A 22,617-nucleotide genomic window follows, 5' to 3' on the forward strand; every position below is an offset into this window, starting at 1 on the left:
CGCGTTGTAGATCCGACCTTTTACAGCCAGACTAACATCACGAAGGTGCTAATGATTGCCCAGGTTGGCATAAGTCTATCTGCTCATTAGCAACAGTGAGTGTAGGATCAGGGTCCTGCTAGTCTTGTGAAAGTACTTTGCACTTCGAAGGTGCAACGGACATGTCATACCTGTAGACACTGATTGCATGACTTGGACACCATCGCACAGTAAGACAATATCATCCACATACTCAAGGTCAGGAATTCTTTCTCCATGAAACAGATTCACACCACCATCACGCACATCCATCAGAGCTGTTCTCATAACGTCATCGATGACAAAGTTGAAGAGGAATGATGAAATTAGGCAACCCTACCTAACCTCACTACTTGAATGAAACAGTGAAGAGAGGTGGTTTTATGCCCTCATTCTGTCTGAGTTGTTTCTGTATGGGGCTTTCAAGATATTAATAAGCTTCTCAGACGTACTTTCCTTCAATGCACAATCCCAGAGAACTGTCCTGATGTCAAGAAACGCTACGATTGTTGGCTTGTGATAAGTATGACGGTGTTCTAACATTTGGCAAAGAGTGGAAATATAACCAATACATCATCGACTAGAAAGAAGACTAGCTTGCTCCTCGTAAGTTAATCTTTCTCGAGTTTTGGCCAATCTACGAAATATGACCGAAGCCAAATAGTTTAGACTCAATCGGAAGTAATCTTATCCCCCGATAAATGTTGTGCAAGTGAAATAAACCCTTTTTAATTATAGAGACAACTATCGACGCATTCCAGGATTCGGGAACACAACTTTCTAAACTTTTGCACACAGCTCAGACAGTCTCATGGTTAGGTCACCACTATCCTTAAAATGGGCTGAAGGTAAGTCTGGTGAATAAAGTACAAAGTCGAACACGAACTGTAGTTAGGACGCGTATATTTCAAACATTAATTTGAGCAGGCTGACTAAACATGTAAATATGGTTGTTGAATAGACGCAGATAAGAGATAGTTCAAATACGAATCACCTGTGTATGTTAAATAGACAACGCACAGATTACAGATAAGGGGGACAGACATGCACTCATACATGTATAATAACGTCCGTTAACAGTGAATAATTAACAAGAACGAACAACAAAGTTATATATAGTAGATCACGAAATACGTAGTCAGCTTAGAATGACTAGTCTTTCCAAAAGTTAGGACAAATTCACAAAGGCGTTAATAAAGTTTCTAGACAAGTCACTAAATAATCGTCTCATTAATTAAATGGAAAACTCGCAGACAATGCATTTCTAGTTCCTTTATAGGCGAATTATTTTCATTGACATTATCTCTCCCGCTTGTGTCAAAAAGATAGGATCACAAGGATTATTACTCCAACTAAAACGTCAGTCAGATACATGTTTAGTAGTTGTCCTACCTACAGTTGTCTGGACAAGTTCATGAAATTTACAAATGTATTCACACTTAATAGGTTTGTCTCTTAGGTTCCAATTTTTAAGTATAAAACTGAAGTACACACCTGACAAGCTTGATTAAGATTGACTCCACTTATTGACATCCATTAGCGGTATATATATTATCAGAATCTAGACTCTACTTGAACAGTTGACCTAGATTTCACTCTAAAAAACGGTAGTCGATCGGCTGATACCTTTACATAATGGTGATTCTACGAAATTTTTGCGAATTCACTTGTCTATTGTTGTATGTGTTTATGGTGATCATACACTGACAACTACAAATGAAAAATGAATCATATATTGGAAAAATATATATTTACAAGTTATTTCCAATCTGATAATATTCAATCTTCAGCAACTTTTCTCTTTTTATTGTTATTTTTATTATCTGGTTGACGTTTTCGCTTGAGAACCCTCACTTTTTGACTGTTCTTTGGTGAAGGCACTGTTTTAATCGTTGGCTTAGATTTATTAGCATTATTCTTAAGAGACTTCTTTTTCGCGTTGACTTCATTTCGTTTTGGTCCAGTTGTTTTATTCGTCGGTTCCTTTTTCATTAAGGCTTTTTCTTTACGCTTCTGTTGACGTTGTTTCTTGCGTTCCATTTTAAGACGCAATCTTTCTTGTCGACTTTCAGATTCATTAAACACGCTTTAATAAAGAGCCAGAAAAGAAAAATGATGGATGTCGCATACATCGGGATTGAGAATAAAGCAAAAATAAGAACTGCGAAAAATGAAACTCAGCATTGTTGATGTTACGTCCTCTGCTTAGTTACGGTAGAATACGATACACAACCAACGGCACTCGAACGTGTACAACACCAGATTAGAAGATAGAAGCAAGGGGTGGTTATTGGATAAGAATCAAAAATGCCTGACAAGCATGAGTATTTATAGTTATTAGTATTGGCTATGACATTGTAATTCAGCCAATCCCCAAGAAGGCAAGTTATGCTGTCGTCCAATTGTAACATATCACGTTGATATTCTAGAAGGCCCTACCAGGTTCTGATTGAACGAAATCTCTTCAACTTCTTTAAAGCCTTTGGAGGCTTCGTCGTGTTTGTTGAGGCCGCTCCGACAGTTGATACAGTCAAACGCCGCGGTAAAAATAAGATAAATAAATGCCGATACAATCAAAGTGATTTGCTAGCTAAACGGCAGACTTAACAGTGACGTATGTAAATCAGGAGTCTTAGGCAGGTGTTTTTCCTGAAATAAGCTACAATCTACAGGTTACATAAAATTGGTTAGATTGAGAAAGTGGATGAAGTAAGTTTTAATGTAGACAGCCTAGTAGTTGTCAACCAATATTTAAAATTTATTTAATAAAATCGCAAATGACTAATTTATATGAAATCATAATAATAGGTGTGAAATTTTTCGACTCACCCCGATTTACGATTGTTCTCTTTCAACAAGTTTAAAAAGCGTCGTGCTGCAGATCTAATAGGCTTTTGTGTCGATGGAAATTTCCCTAGAAGCTTAACAATGTCATCTTGAAGAAACTAAATAAGAAAAAGCAAACAAACGGTTTTTTTCAATATACAACTTTCCTGTTTTCACTTTATTAAATGTATAATCATGACTGATAACCAAAGGAGTTGCTCAAGAGAATGATATCATCTAATTGTGTATCTTTAAACCGCCGTGCTCAGAGAACGCTATTTCAACAAAATCTATAGCAGTTATAGGCAGATGGAATCGAACTACATCAGAACATTTTTTGAGAAACGAAACAAAACTCACGGAATCACAGCTACATTTTAATAATGTAATAAGTTAAATGTCGAGAGATAACGGAGATAAGATATTCTTTATTAAAGTAGGTTATAGTAAGAAAATCAAACGGACGTACGGGATGCTCACCTGCGCAAGCTACACGTCTTAAATTGTTGATACATAGATTATGCTCTTATGAATACTTAATTCAGCTGTATAATTAAAACAAATTTAGATAGACGAGTCTAAATGGCCATCGAGGATGGAAACAAACGTCAGTCGAGCCGTATAAAAGTTTTCTCAGTTCTCTTGATGTCATATTGCATTGGTATTGTTGCTTGTCAAATTTCTCGTACCTTATTTTTCAAAATTTGGCTATATTAAGAACCACTACAACAAATATAAACTTTTGCAGCGTAACTATGAATATTATAATTAACGATAAGAATTCAGTTATTGAATATTTTGAGTTTTAGCTAAGTGGTTCGAATCCCAGTTGATTCGAGCAAGCGGTTGGTATTAATAGTTTTAAACAAACATTTAATTAACATCCATAATAAATCTGAAAAGTCAAAAAATTAGCCGAAACTTTCGTGGTTTCACGATAACTAAAATTCCCACTTAGAAAAAATATTGATAGGACGAAGAAACATTTCTTTTTAGTCAGTTTTTCATTATGTCTCTACACTGACGCTAATGTATGTTTTACAATGAAAATAAAATTGGTAACGGTCAAGTAGTTGTAGGTTAGACAACAAGGTAAATTCAAGAGTTTATGAAAATAATCATCAACGAATGAAGAAGTAATTAAAAGATAAGATGGATGAAGTAAGTTATATTCGAATGCATTAATTAGTAAAGTATTTGGAAATATACAGTTATGGGATTGACATATTACATGTGTAGTGAGAGGACTGACCGGATTCTGATAAGAAGTTGCGTGACGGTAGAGATTGCAATGTTGCGGCTGTGTAAGAGAATGAAACAAAAGGGAACTTGAATAGGACATTAGTGAATTATTTGTAACCCAGTCAAGTATTCGTTCTGTTGATGGCCGAGGTAGAGAGATGTACGAATTGCTTCTAGTTTGTATGCATAAACCATACAGAAAATTCAGTGGGATATAATGGAATACTCGGGAGGTTATATTTGCTTTTATTAAGATCATGAACCGATCAATGTTAGAACACCGCCGTTTCATCCTAGTATGGAACCCCTCAACAACGCGCACCCACTACTCCACACGCAGGACTCGGCCATCCAGTGCTTCCAGGTTCTCCGTGGTCTAACGTTGGTCGGTTCATGATGTCAATAAAAACTCAAAATTCTCTATAATCATATATTGATGGTCATATTTATGTCTATTTGACATCCTCGATCAGCTAAACAGAGATCTGAATCAACTTTAATTGCACTTTGTCCAACCAAGCAAGTGTTTGGAAATTCGAAAACGAAACTGCCCAATGTCTAACCATTGCATTTTAGTGACTAGTGTCATTTTTAAGTTACGATCATCATCAAAGAAAATGAACTAGGAATAGAGTTTGAAAACAGTAGATGTTTAATTAATTGATAATAACTATGTAACTCCACTACTAAGTACGCTTTTTGCACTAGATTTGGAGTCACACTTTTGGTGTGAACGGAAGTAATACCATCAATTTAGAGGTATAAAGGAGGAATTCGCCTTTGGTACAAACGAAAAACAGGTACACATACCCTCACAGTTTGTATAATAATGGATGCTAAGAATAGGTAGCAAATAGCACTAGGTATCAAGTTATAGGAGCAGGTGCATGAATAGAGTATACGTAAAAATCCCTTAATGATAACAATAATAAACTATATCAGCTTACCGCAGACAAAGCGTTTTCATCAAGTTTTACAATACACACAAGTAGTTCGAACAAGGCTAACGATAACTTTAGACGGTTGTACCAGACGTTGTGATTTACTGAACTTTGGCTAGCTTTCTCGGTTATTTGCAACAATTCAGCTAATTTGACACTAAGTTTCCTTGACATTTTCTTAACCTTTAACTCATTTTTGGTTGACTTGAACATATGAGTAACTATTTGGAACAAATTAACGAGATTACAACTTTCGAAACCATTAATTTCAACTTCGCGAATATCATTTAAACTATCGATTATTTTTTCGCATGCTTTCACAGTAGTTTCGACAAGCAATTTTGAGGCCTTGTGTGCAAATGTCTAGTGGATTTTGAAATAAAATTGTACATTAAATGAACAAGAAAAATCCAGTGAAATCGTACAGTACATAAAAAAGTATGAGTGAACATTCTTAAAATAAGCAAATTTATGTTGATGACGATCAGAACAACTTTATCTGACTATGCAGATAATATTAAAGTCTATTATTTCTACTGATAGGAATTCTACGGCTCTTTGTTGATGCAAGTGATCTAAGGAATGTACGGGTTTTGAAAAAATACAATTTAAGATGATGTATCCTAACCAAGTGACTTTACTCACTTAAAAGCAGCATGAAACATGCAGTTGATTTACAACTCAGTGTAATAACAACTAATTTCACATCAACTACGTCTTCTCATTGCTCTATTGAAATTTACAGAAACTAATTGCTTTAATTTCTTTGTGTTATATTTGAGGTTATTTACGTGACTCCAAACAAACCTGTTCGACCAAATAATTCAGAATAGGATATGAATGCCGAAAATTACTTACAAATCCGGAAAGAAGATCGTACAAATAATGAAGTTGACCATTTTAATGCAATTCAGAGACGTCCATGTCCATCTAATATGCCGATTTAAGGCCGGTAAGGTAGTGATCAGCTCGTACAATAAAGTGATGTCTTACCAACCAAACCATTATTACAGTGATCTGGTGTACTTCATACGACGAGTTCATTTCATAAACAAGAGATTTCAAAGTTACTTCCAATATACTTTATCAGTGTGTTGAAATTACCACTAAACAATAACTAAGTCTGAACATTTGACCTTTCAAAAAACCATTGACAAGTTTAGATTTTAAAAAATCACATAATCCCAAGTGAATTGCAATCGGTAAGTGCTCTTAGAGAGATTACATAGACATCGTCATGAGTCTACATTTTTCTGGCATTCTGTAGAACCATTCAGTCAAACAAGGTATCGGCAACAATAAAACTGGTATTTAGTAAAGTAGGTGTGCAGCCTTGAAACGTAAGGTTGCTCTCACACAAAAGGGCTAAGTATTGAATATCCAAACCCGCAGAGTGAATTCCAATGATTTATCAAGTGCATATCGAAATCTGGATATTTTATGCATATATATATTACTCGAGATGCCAGAGTGGTTTTCCAGCAGATCTGATTTAATGTTCGTATATTAAAAGACATAACATTAAAGCGGAAATATGGATTCAGCGTCCAAGAAAGAAAACTCGTAGTTCCGCAATATAAAGTTTCAGATCAATTCCCAAGACTGTGACTCATGTTTAGACATTCACTTTCGGCTAAAATAAGTGGAAGGATTTCTTTTTGATCAGCCTAATGAGATTTGTACCGTTAACCAGGTGCTCATCAAATAAGTGTTTCTCATAAATTAATAAGCCAGTTATATCTCTGGACTGTTTTTTTTTTTTCTAGATATACTTCCTTACAAACTGCTTTGGTTTCCCAATATATATTACCTGTATAAAGTGCATAGAAACATATGAATATGAATGTCCATTATTTATCTAAACAGATAGTAAGTCAATATAGGGTTTACCAATGCAAGTTCGCTTGACTATTTTGATTTGCTCACAACCAAAGGATAACAAGTACACTTATTGGCTTAGTCTCCATAATACAAAATGAAATTATCAACAATAAATGAAGGCTCCTCTTCAATATGAACTCACTTGGCAGTGACTTAGAAGATTAGGGAATAGCGTAGATTGATGGTTAGTATTACTTAAAATCTCATGAAGTTGTTCTAATAAATAATCAGACAATGGTGATTCCAAATCCGGAAATTCTGTTTTTAACGGTTTGATACTTCGATACTGTACAGAAATAATACAAAAACACATTTTTAAGAGGTATTTGTAAATTACATAGTAAATAGTTGACGTAAAAATGGGCTATTTCCTAAAAGCGATTGTAGAAACTTACAATAAATTCTATAATGATGGATAATAATTCTGTAAACAATTGAGTTCTATCCGCTGAAAAAAAAGAAAGGAAAAGAGAAGAATAAATGATTAGAAAATTAGCTCTTTACTTCTTTTATTTAATACAGACAAAATTGGATGCACTTGAGCACCAAAAACAATATGTACCATACAAAAATATCAATCGTCACGTTTTTGGCTTGCACATTATTAAAATGCTGGAGAGTACTGCTGTCAAGTTTCTTACGTAAAATATGATTCGGAATAAGATAAATATATTTTGATGGTTTATGTATGATTTATTCATTTAGTTAATAAAGCTGGACTATCTGAACTGATTTAGCTTACAAGCTCCGTTCTTTCTGTACAACATACAGATATTTCCTTATTAAATGAAAATATATAATACACGTTTTAGTATGGTTAGTCACTCCCATATATTTACAAATATTAGGCATAAATAAGATACAGAAACGAAGTATTAACTGATTAATAGATTATGTCACGAAAACACTACCCGCACCTGGGAAACTGGATAATTTGTAGCTAACTAAACGAATAATTGCAGAAGTTTTAGTTACTTTTTGAGGATACATCGAAAAAATACCTACTCGTTTTAGCCGCATCTATAAGAGAATGTACAGCTTTCTTCAAGTAAACATGTTGATCAAGGTTCTTGAGAGATTCTATAAATTCGGACTGAGTTTTTTGCGACCTGAAACGCAACTTTCTCGCAACAAGTATTATGCTTGACAGTGGAGGTATATCACCATATTTAGCAACAAAACTTGTTTTTCTCTTTTTCTGGTTGATTTTTCTGTTTGAGCTTAAATCGTTTCGTGATTTTGCTGTTTCATATTCAATGGATCCTTTGCCAATATCAAGCACAAGATCAAGAGCGGGCTGTAAAATAAAAACAAAAAGGTTCTAGTTTTTATCATAAGAAATTGCTGCATGATGGAGCTACATTTATAGTGACCAGAGAAAAACACATGATTAAAGGACAAGAATTTTTCTTGGGGTAAAATATTATGCACGTAAAAGCTAGGGGTGGCTAAACCAAAACGTGGCATTAGTTCATAAAGCCATTGACAGTTGGTCTGATTCATGTTAATAGATTCAGACTACCTGGTTAGGGTCTGCGTAGTAACCGCGACTAATGATTCGAAACTTTGGGTAACATGGCTCAGATTCATCTATTCTGTATCTTCCGTTCTTGAATTTGAATGTCCTTCCATCCATGCCTCTCCAATCTGTCTTTCCAAACCATATTCTCAAGGTTTAGTCTTTCTTTTCATTACTTTTTACTACATTATTTCGATCTCTGGTTATTTTCATCTTATCGTGCTAATCACGTATAGTGGATTGGGCCAACGTATATTTACATTGATGATGTCTGTCTGTCTATCTATAAACGCAGAGAAAAGAAATATTCGCTTTCAATGTTCCCAAAACAATTAAGGTTTGATCACTGGTTTTTCCCGAAACATTACGTTTGAATAAGTCAACAAAGCAATGAAGAATTTAGCAAAATAAAGTGTTTAGAACAATAACAATTTATTCATTAAGACCTACTAAGACAAGTTTGGATTCGGAACTATACTGTAGAATACATTCAATCAAATCGAAACATCTAAAATACACAAAAGGATATAATTATCAATAAGTCATTTTAAGTACACATAAAAGGTAAACAATTTACGAAAAAAAATATCTAGTAACAACTGAAGCAAGCATCTAATCTGTTTGACACTGGTTTTCCAGTGCAGCTCATTTAACACGCTGATTTATATAATTAAATTTAAATACCATGTTTGGTGTGAGGACTAGTGATATTATATAGCTGTTAGTACTTGATATGACGAGACAAGAATTAAACCTAGTTAGGCGTCAATTCCAGTGGAGAGTGGATGAATTACAGTTCCTGCAACCTGCAATTGTTTGTTCACTTAATACATTTGATCATGTATATTCTTGTGCTTAGGTTTTTGTATATAACTGTGTTTTGTTAAGAAACTATTCTACTGATCAGACATCTCTTTTTCTAATGTCAGTTTAATTCGGTGCTTACGTCGATACTTCGGTCTCTTAAATATCAAACACCTGGCCATATTGCATCACTGCATATTACCGAGCGACTAGAACACTTCATCTATTAGTTTTACAATCCCTTAACACCTTTTTCACTACAAATGAAAAAGACTGATTCAAAACAGCATCAGAGTAGATGAAGTGGGAATCAACCGTTATCTAATGGCTGGAAATTGAGCTACTTCAGTAAAAATTCCTCTATTTAACACTGCCGAGTTTAATGTGAAAAATGTAATTATCAAATAAATAACTGGTGATTTGCAAGTAAAAAGAAATAATCATTTGATTACTTCATTTTCAATTCACCAACTGAACGAGCTTGATCAGCAACTATTTGCTGGGGTTTACGCATATGGATACGGAATGCAGCTGCCAAAGCTTCATCACGTTCAAACATCTCAGCATCTGTGAAGTCCCGGCAATTGTTATCGTTATTTTCACTATCTAATGCAGCTGGACCAAGTGCATCACGTACACTATTTTTAATTTGATTAAGTTCATCTTCATCGATATCAATCTCTTCTTCAACTCCATCAGAGTCTGAATCATCTGAGGCTAAAATATTGACAATATTACTATCAATAAAAAATATAAACTACGCAAACGTGATAATCATTCATAAAAAGAATAACTTTATGACATAGAAAGGAAACGGTTTTTTCTTTAAATTTCAGAAATCTTAGTTTGTTCTTTTAGAGCTTAGATACACGACTATTTTAATTCTGTTTACTTCTTATTATACTCAGGTTTATTTTAAATTATTGTTACTGCAACCGACATCTAATGCCCACATGTAAGAAGTATAACGTAAACCGTAGTCATTTTAAATAGCGAATTTCCTCAAAAAATCATATGTTTTATGCAAAATTAAACAGTAGTTTTGTACGATCTGAAAATCATATATTAAATTCATCATTTACAACATATCTTCCTTCAGTTGTCTCTTATATACTTCATTCTTCCGATCCTGTTTTCATTTCAACTGCTCTTCGCATTGCTTCCTCGTCTTCTTAATTAACTCTTCTGCTGACAAGTATTCTGCTTCCAATTCCTGCTACATACTGTCTGTCCGCATAAGTAGTGCACACCACACTGTAAGCTTGTAAAGGTCAAATATCGTCATCGTAAAATATGTAACCCTCTCATGATGTAGACTGTCAATAGTCACAAACAGGTCAGTGGTGAGTTGGATACCGGTACTATGATAAATGTTCGTGTATATTTCATGGACCACCTGATGTGTTACTGAAATTTAATTTCTCATTCTAAGTTCTTCCTGTAAGCTATCGCGGATGGATCTATTTTAAGTGATGCCTTAGTTAACACATTTACACAGTATGAGTTTACCGGGAGTGTTCAATATGGATTTACATAATAATACAGCTGTTCAGTGTTGCCAGTTTCAAGATTTGTATTTGACATCAGCAAGCATTAAAGAATAAAACCAAGTATTTTTAGAAGGATTTACCATACAAGGTACGTAAAACTAGCTGATTTCCAATATAAAAGTGATTTATATGATTTTTTTAAGAATCAAAACTTGGTACTAAAGTATGTTGCGCAGTTCATATCAAAAAATTCAAAAACGAGTCCTCCTATAACCACGAATAGTTTCTCCTCAAAATTAAGACTCCTCATACAATCAAGTTGTTCCTTTCAATGTGAAGTGGAAATTGCAAGCTTTATTAGTGCTAGTGAAATAATTGGTTCCAAATCGGGGACTGGCCTTAAATAAATATTGAAGAACAGCACTTAGTCTTCAAAACAAATAAGGCAATCTGATGCACAATAAATCATATAAGCACGGTTACCTACCCATGATACCTTTAATGAAATCACAATAGCTCACTAAGTTGCACCACATAAGCCCATAGACGAAAACGTCAGATAAATAAACCCAAAATAGTAATGACTACTAACCGAATCCCTGGATAACTCAAGTGTGTTTGATTTTACAACTGTCATGAATAACTTGGCTAAATAGACTTTCATGGAATGTTGGAAACAAAAGGTCATAAAAAGAAATATGTTGAACCAAAATTCAAAAGATCAATCATGTAAAACTAACTATCTTGTGAGTTTCCCTCTTGATTAGCAATCTTTTCTTCATCTTCAACTGGGGCGGTTTCGTCTTCAAAATCATCAATTGGGATAGACAACTCCTTAGGCTGTACTAATTTTGTCGAATTGAACAACGAAAAATGAACTAAATCTTCCGTCTCTGAGTCGTCAACTTCGTCCTCATCATGCTTTGCACGGCCAGCTTGTTTTGTTGACCGTGTCTTGAGTATATCACCAATCAGTTTCAGGCAGGAAGGATATTCTCCACCTGAATTAATGGTACTTATAAATGCCTTTCCCAAAATCATTTTCTTAAATGTTAGACGGGTGACAGAGCGTAACATGTGGACGGGAAAGGAAAGAGCACTTAGAATCACATCAGTAAGCACTTCCGACCAATGGGGACCTTCAAATACGGTATTCGCTAAACGCCTTTTTCTGCATTCAATCAAGTCGTTCAAGATTTCAAACGTGTCTACAAACAAAAGAGGAAATAAAGGTATGAAAACAAATAAAAGAATCCCATCATACCTTAAATTTAATGTGTAACAGTTACGGGAAAGTGACGGCTAACAGAACCTCTCAAAAATCCTGTTTTTACAAATTATACGTAGACCCCACTTTGAAACAAATATATTTTATTAGGTTCATTTGTTCACAGAATACAACCCTCAAAGTGCAGTTTAACAATATGATCCAAGCCTTCACAGCGTATTAAAAGTACGTTCCTTTTATGATACGTGTCTACGTCTTCGAGAAACACTCCTAGGATTAATTTGGTATTGCTTGTTTGAATCTTCCCATTGGTGTTTAGGACTGCAATTGATCAGTCTCTTATTGACGTATGTGCACCCTGTGCGGATTGCCTCAATATTGCCTTAATTTACAGGGCTATCAGGACTCCGTAGCTAAGTGGATAACGCGACGGCGTTTGAAGCGAACGTTGGACATCAACTCTGGGATGCAGGTACATCCAGCTGACGAGTCCCAAATACGACGAAACGCGCATCCTGGATTCCACTGCTAGCTACCAACCATCTTCATTTCTAGAATATTTTGAAAGTATGCACTTTAACCGAATCTATCTTAATGGGATACATCTAATTAAAATTCAGAAGTTGATAATTGATGATTTCTGATGTAGAATTCATTAGGATCATTATGTATCATTATAATGAAAAGAAAATCCTGAATACAAGGCTTATATGGCCATACTATTTGTGCAGAATGAGAATTGTAGTTTCTATAAATTGATTCGATCGTGTAAATTTATGAGACTCTGGTGTAGAATTAGGTTTATCCCTTCAAACAGGGCATGCGGAAAAAAAAATATGATTGAATATAAGGTACGTTAAAAAAACATCGCTCTAAAAGATCAGTAGGCGCACAAAGGAGAGAATCCTATTCTATATCAAAACCAAATTTACTAATTACAGTCAAAGATTAGGATGTAAAATCACTGATATTTGAATAGCGAAACTGAAAACTTCGTCCCTCTAAAAGACAAGTTAAATAATAATTAATTTACAGTTTATGTGATTTTATAAATTTTCAATGCAAGAATAAGCTTTGTTCAGTTCTTATTGGATATATGCAATCCCCAAATACAACTAAGAGAAAAGAAATCAATATCGATTAAGATGAGCTCTCGTCAAATTAAGTTATTCAGTGTGAACTATGATTATGAACTTTCAATTCAGCTTTACCTTGATTTGTATTTAGTGAAGAATACCCAGTTCAAAAATTCTAACCATTCTAATTGACGTATGACCGATTAACATGCTTGAATTTCCAATGATTGGTATACTAGTGTCATCATCAAAAAGCTTTCATTACTACACTGGTCTATTTCCTCTAGTTAGGTGAGGGGGGGGAGAAGAGAACAGAGGTAGTTCTGTTCACTTACTGAAGTCAGAGTAGCGATACCTCAGCATGGCGTATAGACGTATCAGTTCTCACCAAATGTCTTATGATCTACTAGCTAATTCAGTCATCACAACTGAACGTTTCTCCTTAATGGTTAATTGTCCCATATACACGTACGTCAACATTAAAATACCGAATTTCGCGAGTGTATCTCACCTTCGATCGGCATGGAGAGAGAAAAAACAGAAAAAGCTCCGCACGTTAACAGTATGTACTGATCCAACTGATCCTCAGAAACTGCTTTTTGGAGGATTTTAAGGCATCCTTTCAACGAATCCAGACAAAGACCAATATCTGTGTTAGGAGAATGTGTGGACATAGCCCTAGTACATTGTGGGACGGCATTTTGAAGTAGGGATACACAATGTCTAATTATGTCCATATTTGTAATGTTCTTGATAGTCTCCTGGCCAGAGTGTTTATTGATCCTAGCTGCTTGCAATATCATACAATCTAATATCCCAAATAAAACACCCCAGCAAAATTTGGCAACATTTGTTGAGATAGATGTCCTCAAAGCGGTGTTATCAACCTTCAATGAATAAGTCAAACCAATAGTTAGTAGGAACTCCAGAATCTGACTGAGCAATTCAGTTCCTTCCATGTATCTGAATTTTAGGATTGTGTTTACAACTATCTGCAAGTGCTTGATTACAAAGCATCGAATAGCATCATGATCTAAGTCAAGTGATTGGATTTGACTTGAATTCTTTAAACCACGTATGTTGCGTATATTCTTGTGTGAATACTGAACCTCAGTATTGATAAAAGCACTCGTTAACTGTTTAACGTACAATTGAAGAGTATCTAACGATAGTGACGATGGTGCAGAATCAAAAATAATCTGCAAATTGGAAAAATCATTATGTCAAGCAAAAATAAACAATTTTGTAATCCAACAACCTAAACAATGAGTTTTCAGAGTCGGTATCTACAGTGAAATCATGTATACCATTTCCTTATAGAACATACTTGGAGAAAACCAAATCATATAGGAAATGGTACATTATTTACTACACTAAATAAATCCTGGCCGAAATTACGGAACACTAAACTTTTTCCAATTTCTTTGAGTCCAATATTAATAAATAGTCTATTGGCTAAGGGAACGAGTCGCTTAGTAACTACCCGTTGAGAGAAGACTTTTGGGATAAGGTTAAAGGCATTATGATCTATTAACGATACACGAATTGACCAAATTGCTTATACACGATAAGATTTTGTATTTTATTTACAGGTGATAAGTAGCTTCTTGGATCTTGTAAACATTTATAAAAAGATAAATTTTGAGAGCGCTTTTTATCAATGTAGCCTACTAATAAAAAAGGTCGAAGTAGGCAGTTTATTGGGTCAGAATACACATATCAACCTTCCCGCTCAATTCATAACTTTAATAATTCACGAAATCAACTCGTCTTAAAGTCTGTGTCACTGTGTCTCCCTGTTTGTAGCAGGTTATAGATAAAAACACCCAAATACTAAATTGTATTCAAAGGGACAAACTATAAATAGACACCTTACATGATGGATAGTTCATTTACTAGTTACATTTTATGCAAACATTTTAGCTCATCATCAGTCGTTTCATTTTATGAATCACTATAACAATTACTGTTTACATTGCTTTATGAGAGCTAGCCACTAGTACTTATCCATTTCTGTAGCTTGAAAATCAGCTAGTTGGACGGAGACCTTTACTTTGAGTTCAATCTTCTCGATGTGTATAATGAGTTGTAAAATGACTCAAAGTCTTTGAAGTAAAGTGCCTACAAGTAAAAGTAGTAGACACGTATTAACGGATCTTAGTGATAGCAAGTTGTGCAGGTACAAAATGCGACAATACATTCATGTTGATATTAAATATAAACCATTCGTTTAGTCATCTTTTTGAAAGATTCATGACTCAGAAATATAGAGAAACTGTTAGTGCGTTCTTGAAGTTGTTTACAGCAACTAAAAAGTTCTATCTGATCAATAACCATAAAGTATAATATAAATGCTACTATATAAACATACGGATAATGCAAAATTTGCTAACCTGACATGGCTTAGGGGAGCTAGAGTCGCAAAAGAAGTCAAGTAGTGGGTAGTTTAAAGCAATTGATTTCAACAGACGGTCTGGAGACATAGAAACCGTAGATTTCTGGAGATTTTCGCCAACATTCGTGGAGCCAATAATCTTATCCATCATCACTCTTAGTAAATGGGAGACTTGAGGGAAATAACCGTACTTGCAATCTGATAATTGCTTGCTGAAGCCCTCAAAAACATCACTAGATAAGACGAAATCAAACTTTTCCTTCCCATTACAAATAATGTGAACGACAATTTGCAAAAATCGAAAAGTATTTTTGACTTTATTGGCTTTAGAACATAAGGTCGCTGTAAGAAAAAAGGATAATTAGGGGTTAGCAAATCAATAAAATGACATCCCAATATTATTCGCCAAAAGATTGCTCCCATCAGCTTTTAAAGTACTACAAATTAATCGAACAAATTACAGCACCGTAAAGACGCCAGTCGAAAATTTGCAATCCAAACAAAATGAGACACAGTTGCCCAACTGCTGATTGGAAATAACCAATACTTCATTATAAGCAACTAATGGCGATGATTGTCACCATGATCATTTGATCATAATCTTGTTTTTAAGAAAATCTACAAAAATAGTTCGATACCAGACATTCATAGACAGCCTATCTCATGTAGCCCTTATAGTTTTGTAATAGATTATCAAGAATTTAGAAAATACCGATTCAAGCCCAAGTTACCACAGAAACACAATTCCTTAAACCAAGTATTCAAAGTGAAAAGCCTCAGTAATATGAACGACAAATGATTGTGTTAACGATAACTGACGCTCTTCTGTCTGGGTTTGTCTTGTTTGTTTATATATGTGACCAGGAGAAACAGATGATTGAAGCACTTTGTAGTATAGGACTCTATTTTGACTATCATTAATTATTTTTTTAGTTTTCATCATGATAGCGATTACTATGAAAAGTCTTTGCAGTTTAAGGAATTTTTTCAGACTTAAGCCAACGTATGGAGTTTGCAAAGTAAAATCTCTGACCTAGTGAAATGAAGCTTTCATTAGCATGTTGAAACTTCCAAGACCCGGAGTTAGTAACAAATTGAACAGTGTTTCGAAAACCAAAAATGTGGTATACAAATGACATACTCATCTCACGTTTTAGAGATTCGAATGCAAGTTTTAAATGGTGAGTTGATTGATAAACAACCTATCTTGGTGACGATTTACAATCGGATCCTCTGATGCTTGATAATCCAACGGTAGGTTACTACTGATTTACGAATGCAAGCATAGAAGCAGATTTAATAATAAGAAATATGCTCAGCTAGATTCAAGTTAGAAGTCACGAAGTCATTATGAGATTAGATTGTTAAGAAAATTACGAAAGCCCTGAGTATATGTTGGCAGTTGAGATGGATCACTGATATTTAGAAAGCAAAAGACTACAACACAGTCCAGAGACTCAGACGATACGGCAAATGTAAAACTGAAGTAAACTGGGTTTATTCTAATGGTTTAAACGACAACTTGGACAATCCACTACATCAACTAAGTTGGATTTTATGGCAATGTCCTACAGAAATAAAAGTAATTGGCCGGTGTATTCAACTAAATCTCACCGCAAACATAACAGTCCTATATTTAAGTAGAAACTAACCAGTTTATAGTTTTTAAAAACACTATGTTAACTAGGAAACCCGTTCCACCAACAATATATTTTCATAATACTCTGTATTAAAACATCGATGAAGGTTTAACAGACTCATAGGTGTGGATTATGGGATGTCACTTTAGCCAGCTTATCCACATGCATAGGAAATCGTTAGGTCCAAATGCTCACCTTTGACAGAATCCCAAACGGTACTCAGGACGTTGCGCTTTAAGACTTCATCGATTAACCGCATCACGATGGCATCGTGAGAATGCTTGCTAGATAAAATTAACTTGAAAGGTTCTTACAAGAATTCCAAATAAAAGCTTCCTACGATACTGCTTCTCAGATATATTGAACGGCGGAATATCTAGCTTCTGAAGACGTTTCTGAAAGTGCAATCATATTTATGGATTTAGTACCTGAAAGCGATGCTGAAATGACAGAATGACCAGCAAGAGTTCGCCAGTGATATCCGAGTTTGAAGACATTAGGTTTTGATAAGTTTCTTTTAAAAAACAACTTAAGTTTGTGATTAAATGTTTCGGTGCCTAATAATTGTATATTAACGACTCAAACAGATTACTTGAAGACTCATTTCTGATATTGCTAAATATGCAGCAGCTCTATGATGAGTGGATTTCGTCAACAGGACAATATGTTGAAGCAATGTTTTAGCGAACTCGTCATCAATCTGTACTTAGTGACGACAAACATAACGTACCTCCTTTATTCTACCAGATGCACAAAGCACTCTTGTGCATGCTAAGTACGCCAGTTTCACAGATGAACGTTCCTGGATTTCCTATTAAAGAAATACTTGCTACTTACATTTTGAGTGGACGGCTCTGAGGCAAAAATTTGAACACTCATGGATTCCGCTAGTTCTTTGGTTGAAGTTTCCGTTGGAAAATCCTTGAGGAAACGTATAAGACATTGCTCATAGCTGGACCTTGTAGACTCCTCAAATGACTTCAGACCTTTAACAAGCCTTTGCCTTGTATACGTGAAGTAAGTGGTTTTCACCTAGTCTATTTAATTTGATTGGATCAACCTACTTCATCCGTTTTACCACTTAGCAAAGTTACCAGCTTGTTAGAAGATTCTATTCTTTGTTTTTCATCTCGCGCTGATAATCCCCAAAACAGATCCAAAAAAGCACGGTCAGTCTGCATAACGTGACACCCTGAGTCGTGACCTTTAAAAACAAATTTGTCATCAATTCTAAAAGGTCGCCAGGAGTGTAAGCTTTCGAAATTCATTGAGCATAAACTTGAACTGTTTATTACTTTCGATCTCTAACTTGATTGAGGGAGCCGATTTTTTATGAGAATGTGGTGTTTCTTCATCGATTCTTCATGAGTTGAAAAGAGAGTTCCTTGTAATAGAACAGCAGAACATCACCCTAGTACGATAACGCGCGCTATTCGAACGGGAAGTTTAGTCCTAACGTGATTTACATTTCTCAAACTTTTGCTGTGTTCTTACGCAACAAAAGTATCATATCCAATCCAAAGAATCTATTCTGAGCTATACGTTCGGTAGATTACTTCTTTTTTGTGTTTCACTCAGATTAATAGTTAACTGTGGTTTTGCCTCAGCTCACTATCGGTTTTTTTTATAGTTTTCACGTAAAGGCTAGCTTTAGCTTATCGTTAACTGTTTTTATACATTTTTGATAGTTTTTGTTTACTGTGTGTTTTTTTATCGGTCCTAAATTTACTGCTTATATTTTTAAGACAGTCTAAATCACTAGCCATGAAAAATTCATGCAAGAGACCTGGTTGCCGTTTTGCCCTTACATCTGGCATGCAATGTGACAACTGTAAAGGTTGGTTCCATGAAGCATGTACAGATCTAATAGCAGCAGCCTATAGCAGACTCAGCAAGTCTGATCGTAGGTGGGTATGTGTTACCTGCAACACCGATACGGTAGTTATGTTGGGTACTATCATTACTTTACTGACAGGTCTGAGAGATAAGTTGTCTGAGAATTCGGTAAATGATATCATCATGACGGGTAACAAAGCTGGAACGCATAGGGCAAATAAGAAAAAGGATACTGGCAGGTCGGATATCGACGGTGCTGTTAACAGCACGAGTGATGATGTGTTGAAACTCAGCACCATCCTAACATCGACTGTCATCGACTCCCTCAGTAAACTTGGGTCCCCCGGGGAACGGTCCTTGAATGAGACAGTGGTTCCTAAAAATCCTGTAGGTGGATGGACTCACGTTAACAGGAGTAATAAAGCCCAAGCGTCCCCTCCGAAACTGAACGTCCCAAGTATCGTGCGTAAATCAATTGATGCTTTGGCCGCACAGTCTACACCCAAGACTGTCCGCCCGGTCATCACTGAGCCCAGGAATCGAAAACGCGCCTCGACATCCAAACAACAAGATACCAAACCTAGACGCCTTGGAAAACCTGGGAAATCAATTGCGGTTCGTGACGACTCTGTCATAATCATGAACCTTATTGACAACCCCGACCTTCCTCTCAGTTTGCAGGACAAAAACGACAGGATGCTCTGGGGAGAATTAATCAAGAGGCTGGAACTCCCTAGAATAGAGCCTTTGACCGTCACACGGCTCACTCGGGGGAAGGACTCTAACCACCTAAACCACCCGAGGCTGCTTCGTGTTACACTTAAGAATGCCTCCGACGTAGAGGACGTCCTGCTAGCCAGTCACTTACTGAGGTCCGATGGGAACGTAAGAATACTGCCCGACATACCGTATTCTGAACGAAATCTCATCCGGAACATCCCTAAGGAATCTCGTGAGGCGTTCTTCCGTGGACGAAATATCATTGTGCAAGGTGTGCCGGAAAATACGGACCCAGCTCAAGCAAACTCTGATATTCGGGAATGGAAATTCATCAAGCATTCCTTAAAACTCAAGAACATATTGACCCAACAGGTAATGAGACTGGCCAAGAGAGACGGAGACTCTAGGCCCCGGCTGCTGAAGATAACCTTCCCCTCCTCCCACATGGCGGCTGCAACTCTGGAAGCATTTCGTGCCAATAGACGTCGGTTGCCAACTGGCATCCATATGCATCCGGATAGGCCCCACGACAGCAGGATCAAGCACAAACGAAAGCTGGAGCTGACAATTCCACTCGTGGACTGTCTTGATCATAAAAAAAACGTGTAAAGGACAGGGACTACCAACTCGGTAAACATCGTATAGGTAGGCTACCTGTCCACTCACACACGGCTCATATAGACAAACAAGAAGAGGCTCACGCGTTCCAAATTGAAAGCATAAACTGCCTATACACGAACACCGCGAGCTTGCCAAACAAAATGGATGAGCTACGTGAACTTAGCAACGCTAATGATGCCCATCTGATAGGAGTATCCGAAACTTGGATAACGTCTCAGTTTACGGACCAAGAGTTAGCAATAACTGGGATGTCTTTATTTCGCAACGACAGAGAAACAGGAATGGGGGGTGGGGTAGCACTATACGTACGGTCATGCCTGGATGCGCACCAACTTCACAATCAAGAGTTTCACAATCTTGACGAGTCAGTATGGTGCTCAGTAAGATTATCTACCACCTCGAGGTGCCTAGTTGGGGTCGTTTACAGGAAGCCCACTGCCGACATCGAATATGACAAACGTCTGCTGGAAGGATTAACTCGCTCTACGCGTCTTGGATTCTCTCATATCCTGATTCTAGGGGATTTCAATCTCCCTAGAATCAACTTCGTGGAACATACATACATTGGTGGTGCCAACTCTACTGAAGCTCTGTTCTTCAACCTTATCGGCGACCTGGGATTATTTGAAAATGTGAAGTCGGCAACCCGTTGGAGAAACAGTCAGACGCCGTCACGCTTAGACTGGGTATTCACAAACGAAGAATTCCTAGTTGACGACCTCTCAATCCTGGCTCCCCTGGGCAAAAGTGATCACGCCGTCTTATCATTCAGCTTTGTCAGCAAGACGGAGCTACGATATCCTACTAGCAACAAGCGCTGGAACTTCAAACGGTTGAATGTGTTAGCTTTACAGGACTATCTTCAACAGGTGGATTGGAATGTTCGCCCTGAAATTGAAGTGGATGCTCATTGGGATTTTTTACTGCACACGATCTTATGTGCTACTGAGCATTCAGTTCCTAAAATGGTCCCAAAAAGCTACAAGCAACCTGCAATCATCAAGAACCGCACTCGTCGTTTGCTAAGCCGCAAAAGGCACTGTTGGGCTGAATATAAACGAACGGATAACAACGGCGCGTACAGGCAATACAAACATATAAGGAACACATGCACAAAGGCAATAAGAGAAGACAGGCTTCAGTTCCAGACCAAGCTTATCGATAGATTCGTCTCCAATCCGAAAAGCTCGTTCAGTTATGCAGCTTCTCTTCGACAAGGCAAAACTGGAGTTTCCCAACTGCTTGGTCCTAATGGCCCGACCAACAACGACAGTGATGCCGCTAACCTTTTGGCTGAACATTACTCCCGGACATTCCAACTGACCCACATCAACCATACTGACGAAAGCTTCACCTGCACCTGTACAGGACTTTCCGAAGTGGACCTGAGTGCTGACTTGGTGCTCCGTAAACTGCAGAACCTAAAAAAAGACACTTCTCCTGGTCCGGACATGGTTCATTCCGCCGTATTGAGGGAAGCAGCTTCAATCCTGGCGACACCACTTAGCGTGATGTTTGCACACTCGCTAAGCAGAGGCAAACTACCGGAAATATGGAAGCTGGCCCACATCACACCAATTTTCAAAGGAGGTCGACGCAGTGAACCCTCAAGCTACCGACCAGTGGCCCTTCTCTCCATACCTTCAAAAATTATGGAATCCCTAGTGTTCGACGGCATACTAGAACACTTATCATCCTCAAAGTTCTTCTCGCCTCAACAGCATGGTTTCAGAAAAGGTCATTCTTGTACGACCAACCTGCTGACTGCGGTGGATAAATGGACAACCATCCTTGATCGCAAGGGGACGGTTGACGTCATTTACCTGGACTTCTCAAAAGCTTTTGATAGGGTCAACCATGCATGTCTTATCAAGAAGCTTGGACGATTGGGTATAAAACCCCCTTTAATTGACTGGATCACTTCATACCTAGAAAACCGACATTTTAAGGTCAGGGTTAACTTCACTCTCTCTCAGGCTATGGAATGTCCTAGTGGGGTCCCCCAGGGTTCAATACTAGGACCTCTTCTCTTCTTGATTTATATTAACGATCTTCCTCAACAAGTTTCATCTGACTTATTGCTTTTTGCTGATGATGTGAAACTTTGGAGAGAGATACGTACTCACAATGATATACTAGTTCTGCAGGAGGATCTGACTCGACTTCAAAGTTGGGCAGACGACAACGGACTTACCTTCAACACTTCAAAGTGCAAGGTAGTCCATCTGAGACATGTTGCAGACTATAGTTATAACTTAGGTAACTCACCTCTAGAAGTTTCCCAAGTTGAAAAAGATTTAGGAGTGTTGGTACCCTACGACCTGAAATCGTATGCGAACTGTGACAAAAACGCCTCTCAAGCAAACCTTGCACTGGTAAC

General features: G+C 36.8%; 1 protein-coding gene across 2 annotated transcripts; it reads right to left on the minus strand.

Annotated features, from left to right (window-relative positions):
- Positions 1-1,797: 1,797 nt before the first annotated feature.
- Positions 1,798-18,241, minus strand: Smp_006630.1 (hypothetical protein; the record flags this gene model as incomplete). Of its 2 annotated transcripts, none has more annotated exons than XM_018793763.1 (18): positions 1,798-2,104; positions 2,848-2,963; positions 5,034-5,390; positions 7,051-7,194; positions 7,304-7,356; positions 7,914-8,205; positions 8,878-8,935; positions 9,684-9,948; positions 11,462-11,929; positions 13,537-14,224; positions 15,419-15,762; positions 17,256-17,340; positions 17,375-17,443; positions 17,489-17,617; positions 17,653-17,760; positions 17,791-17,862; positions 17,898-18,092; positions 18,125-18,241. In XM_018793763.1, 18 exons carry the CDS (start codon positions 18,239-18,241, stop codon positions 1,798-1,800), a joined length of 3,867 nt encoding a protein of 1,288 aa, XP_018648243.1. The 2 variants fall into 2 exon arrangements, with proteins under 2 accessions (XP_018648243.1, XP_018648244.1); XM_018793764.1 differs by having other exon boundaries at positions 17,375-17,455.
- Positions 18,242-22,617: the final 4,376 nt, after the last annotated feature.

This window comes from Schistosoma mansoni, chromosome 1, assembly GCF_000237925.1.
Source record: "Schistosoma mansoni strain Puerto Rico chromosome 1, complete genome".
NCBI classification, from domain to species: domain Eukaryota; kingdom Metazoa; phylum Platyhelminthes; class Trematoda; order Strigeidida; family Schistosomatidae; genus Schistosoma; species Schistosoma mansoni.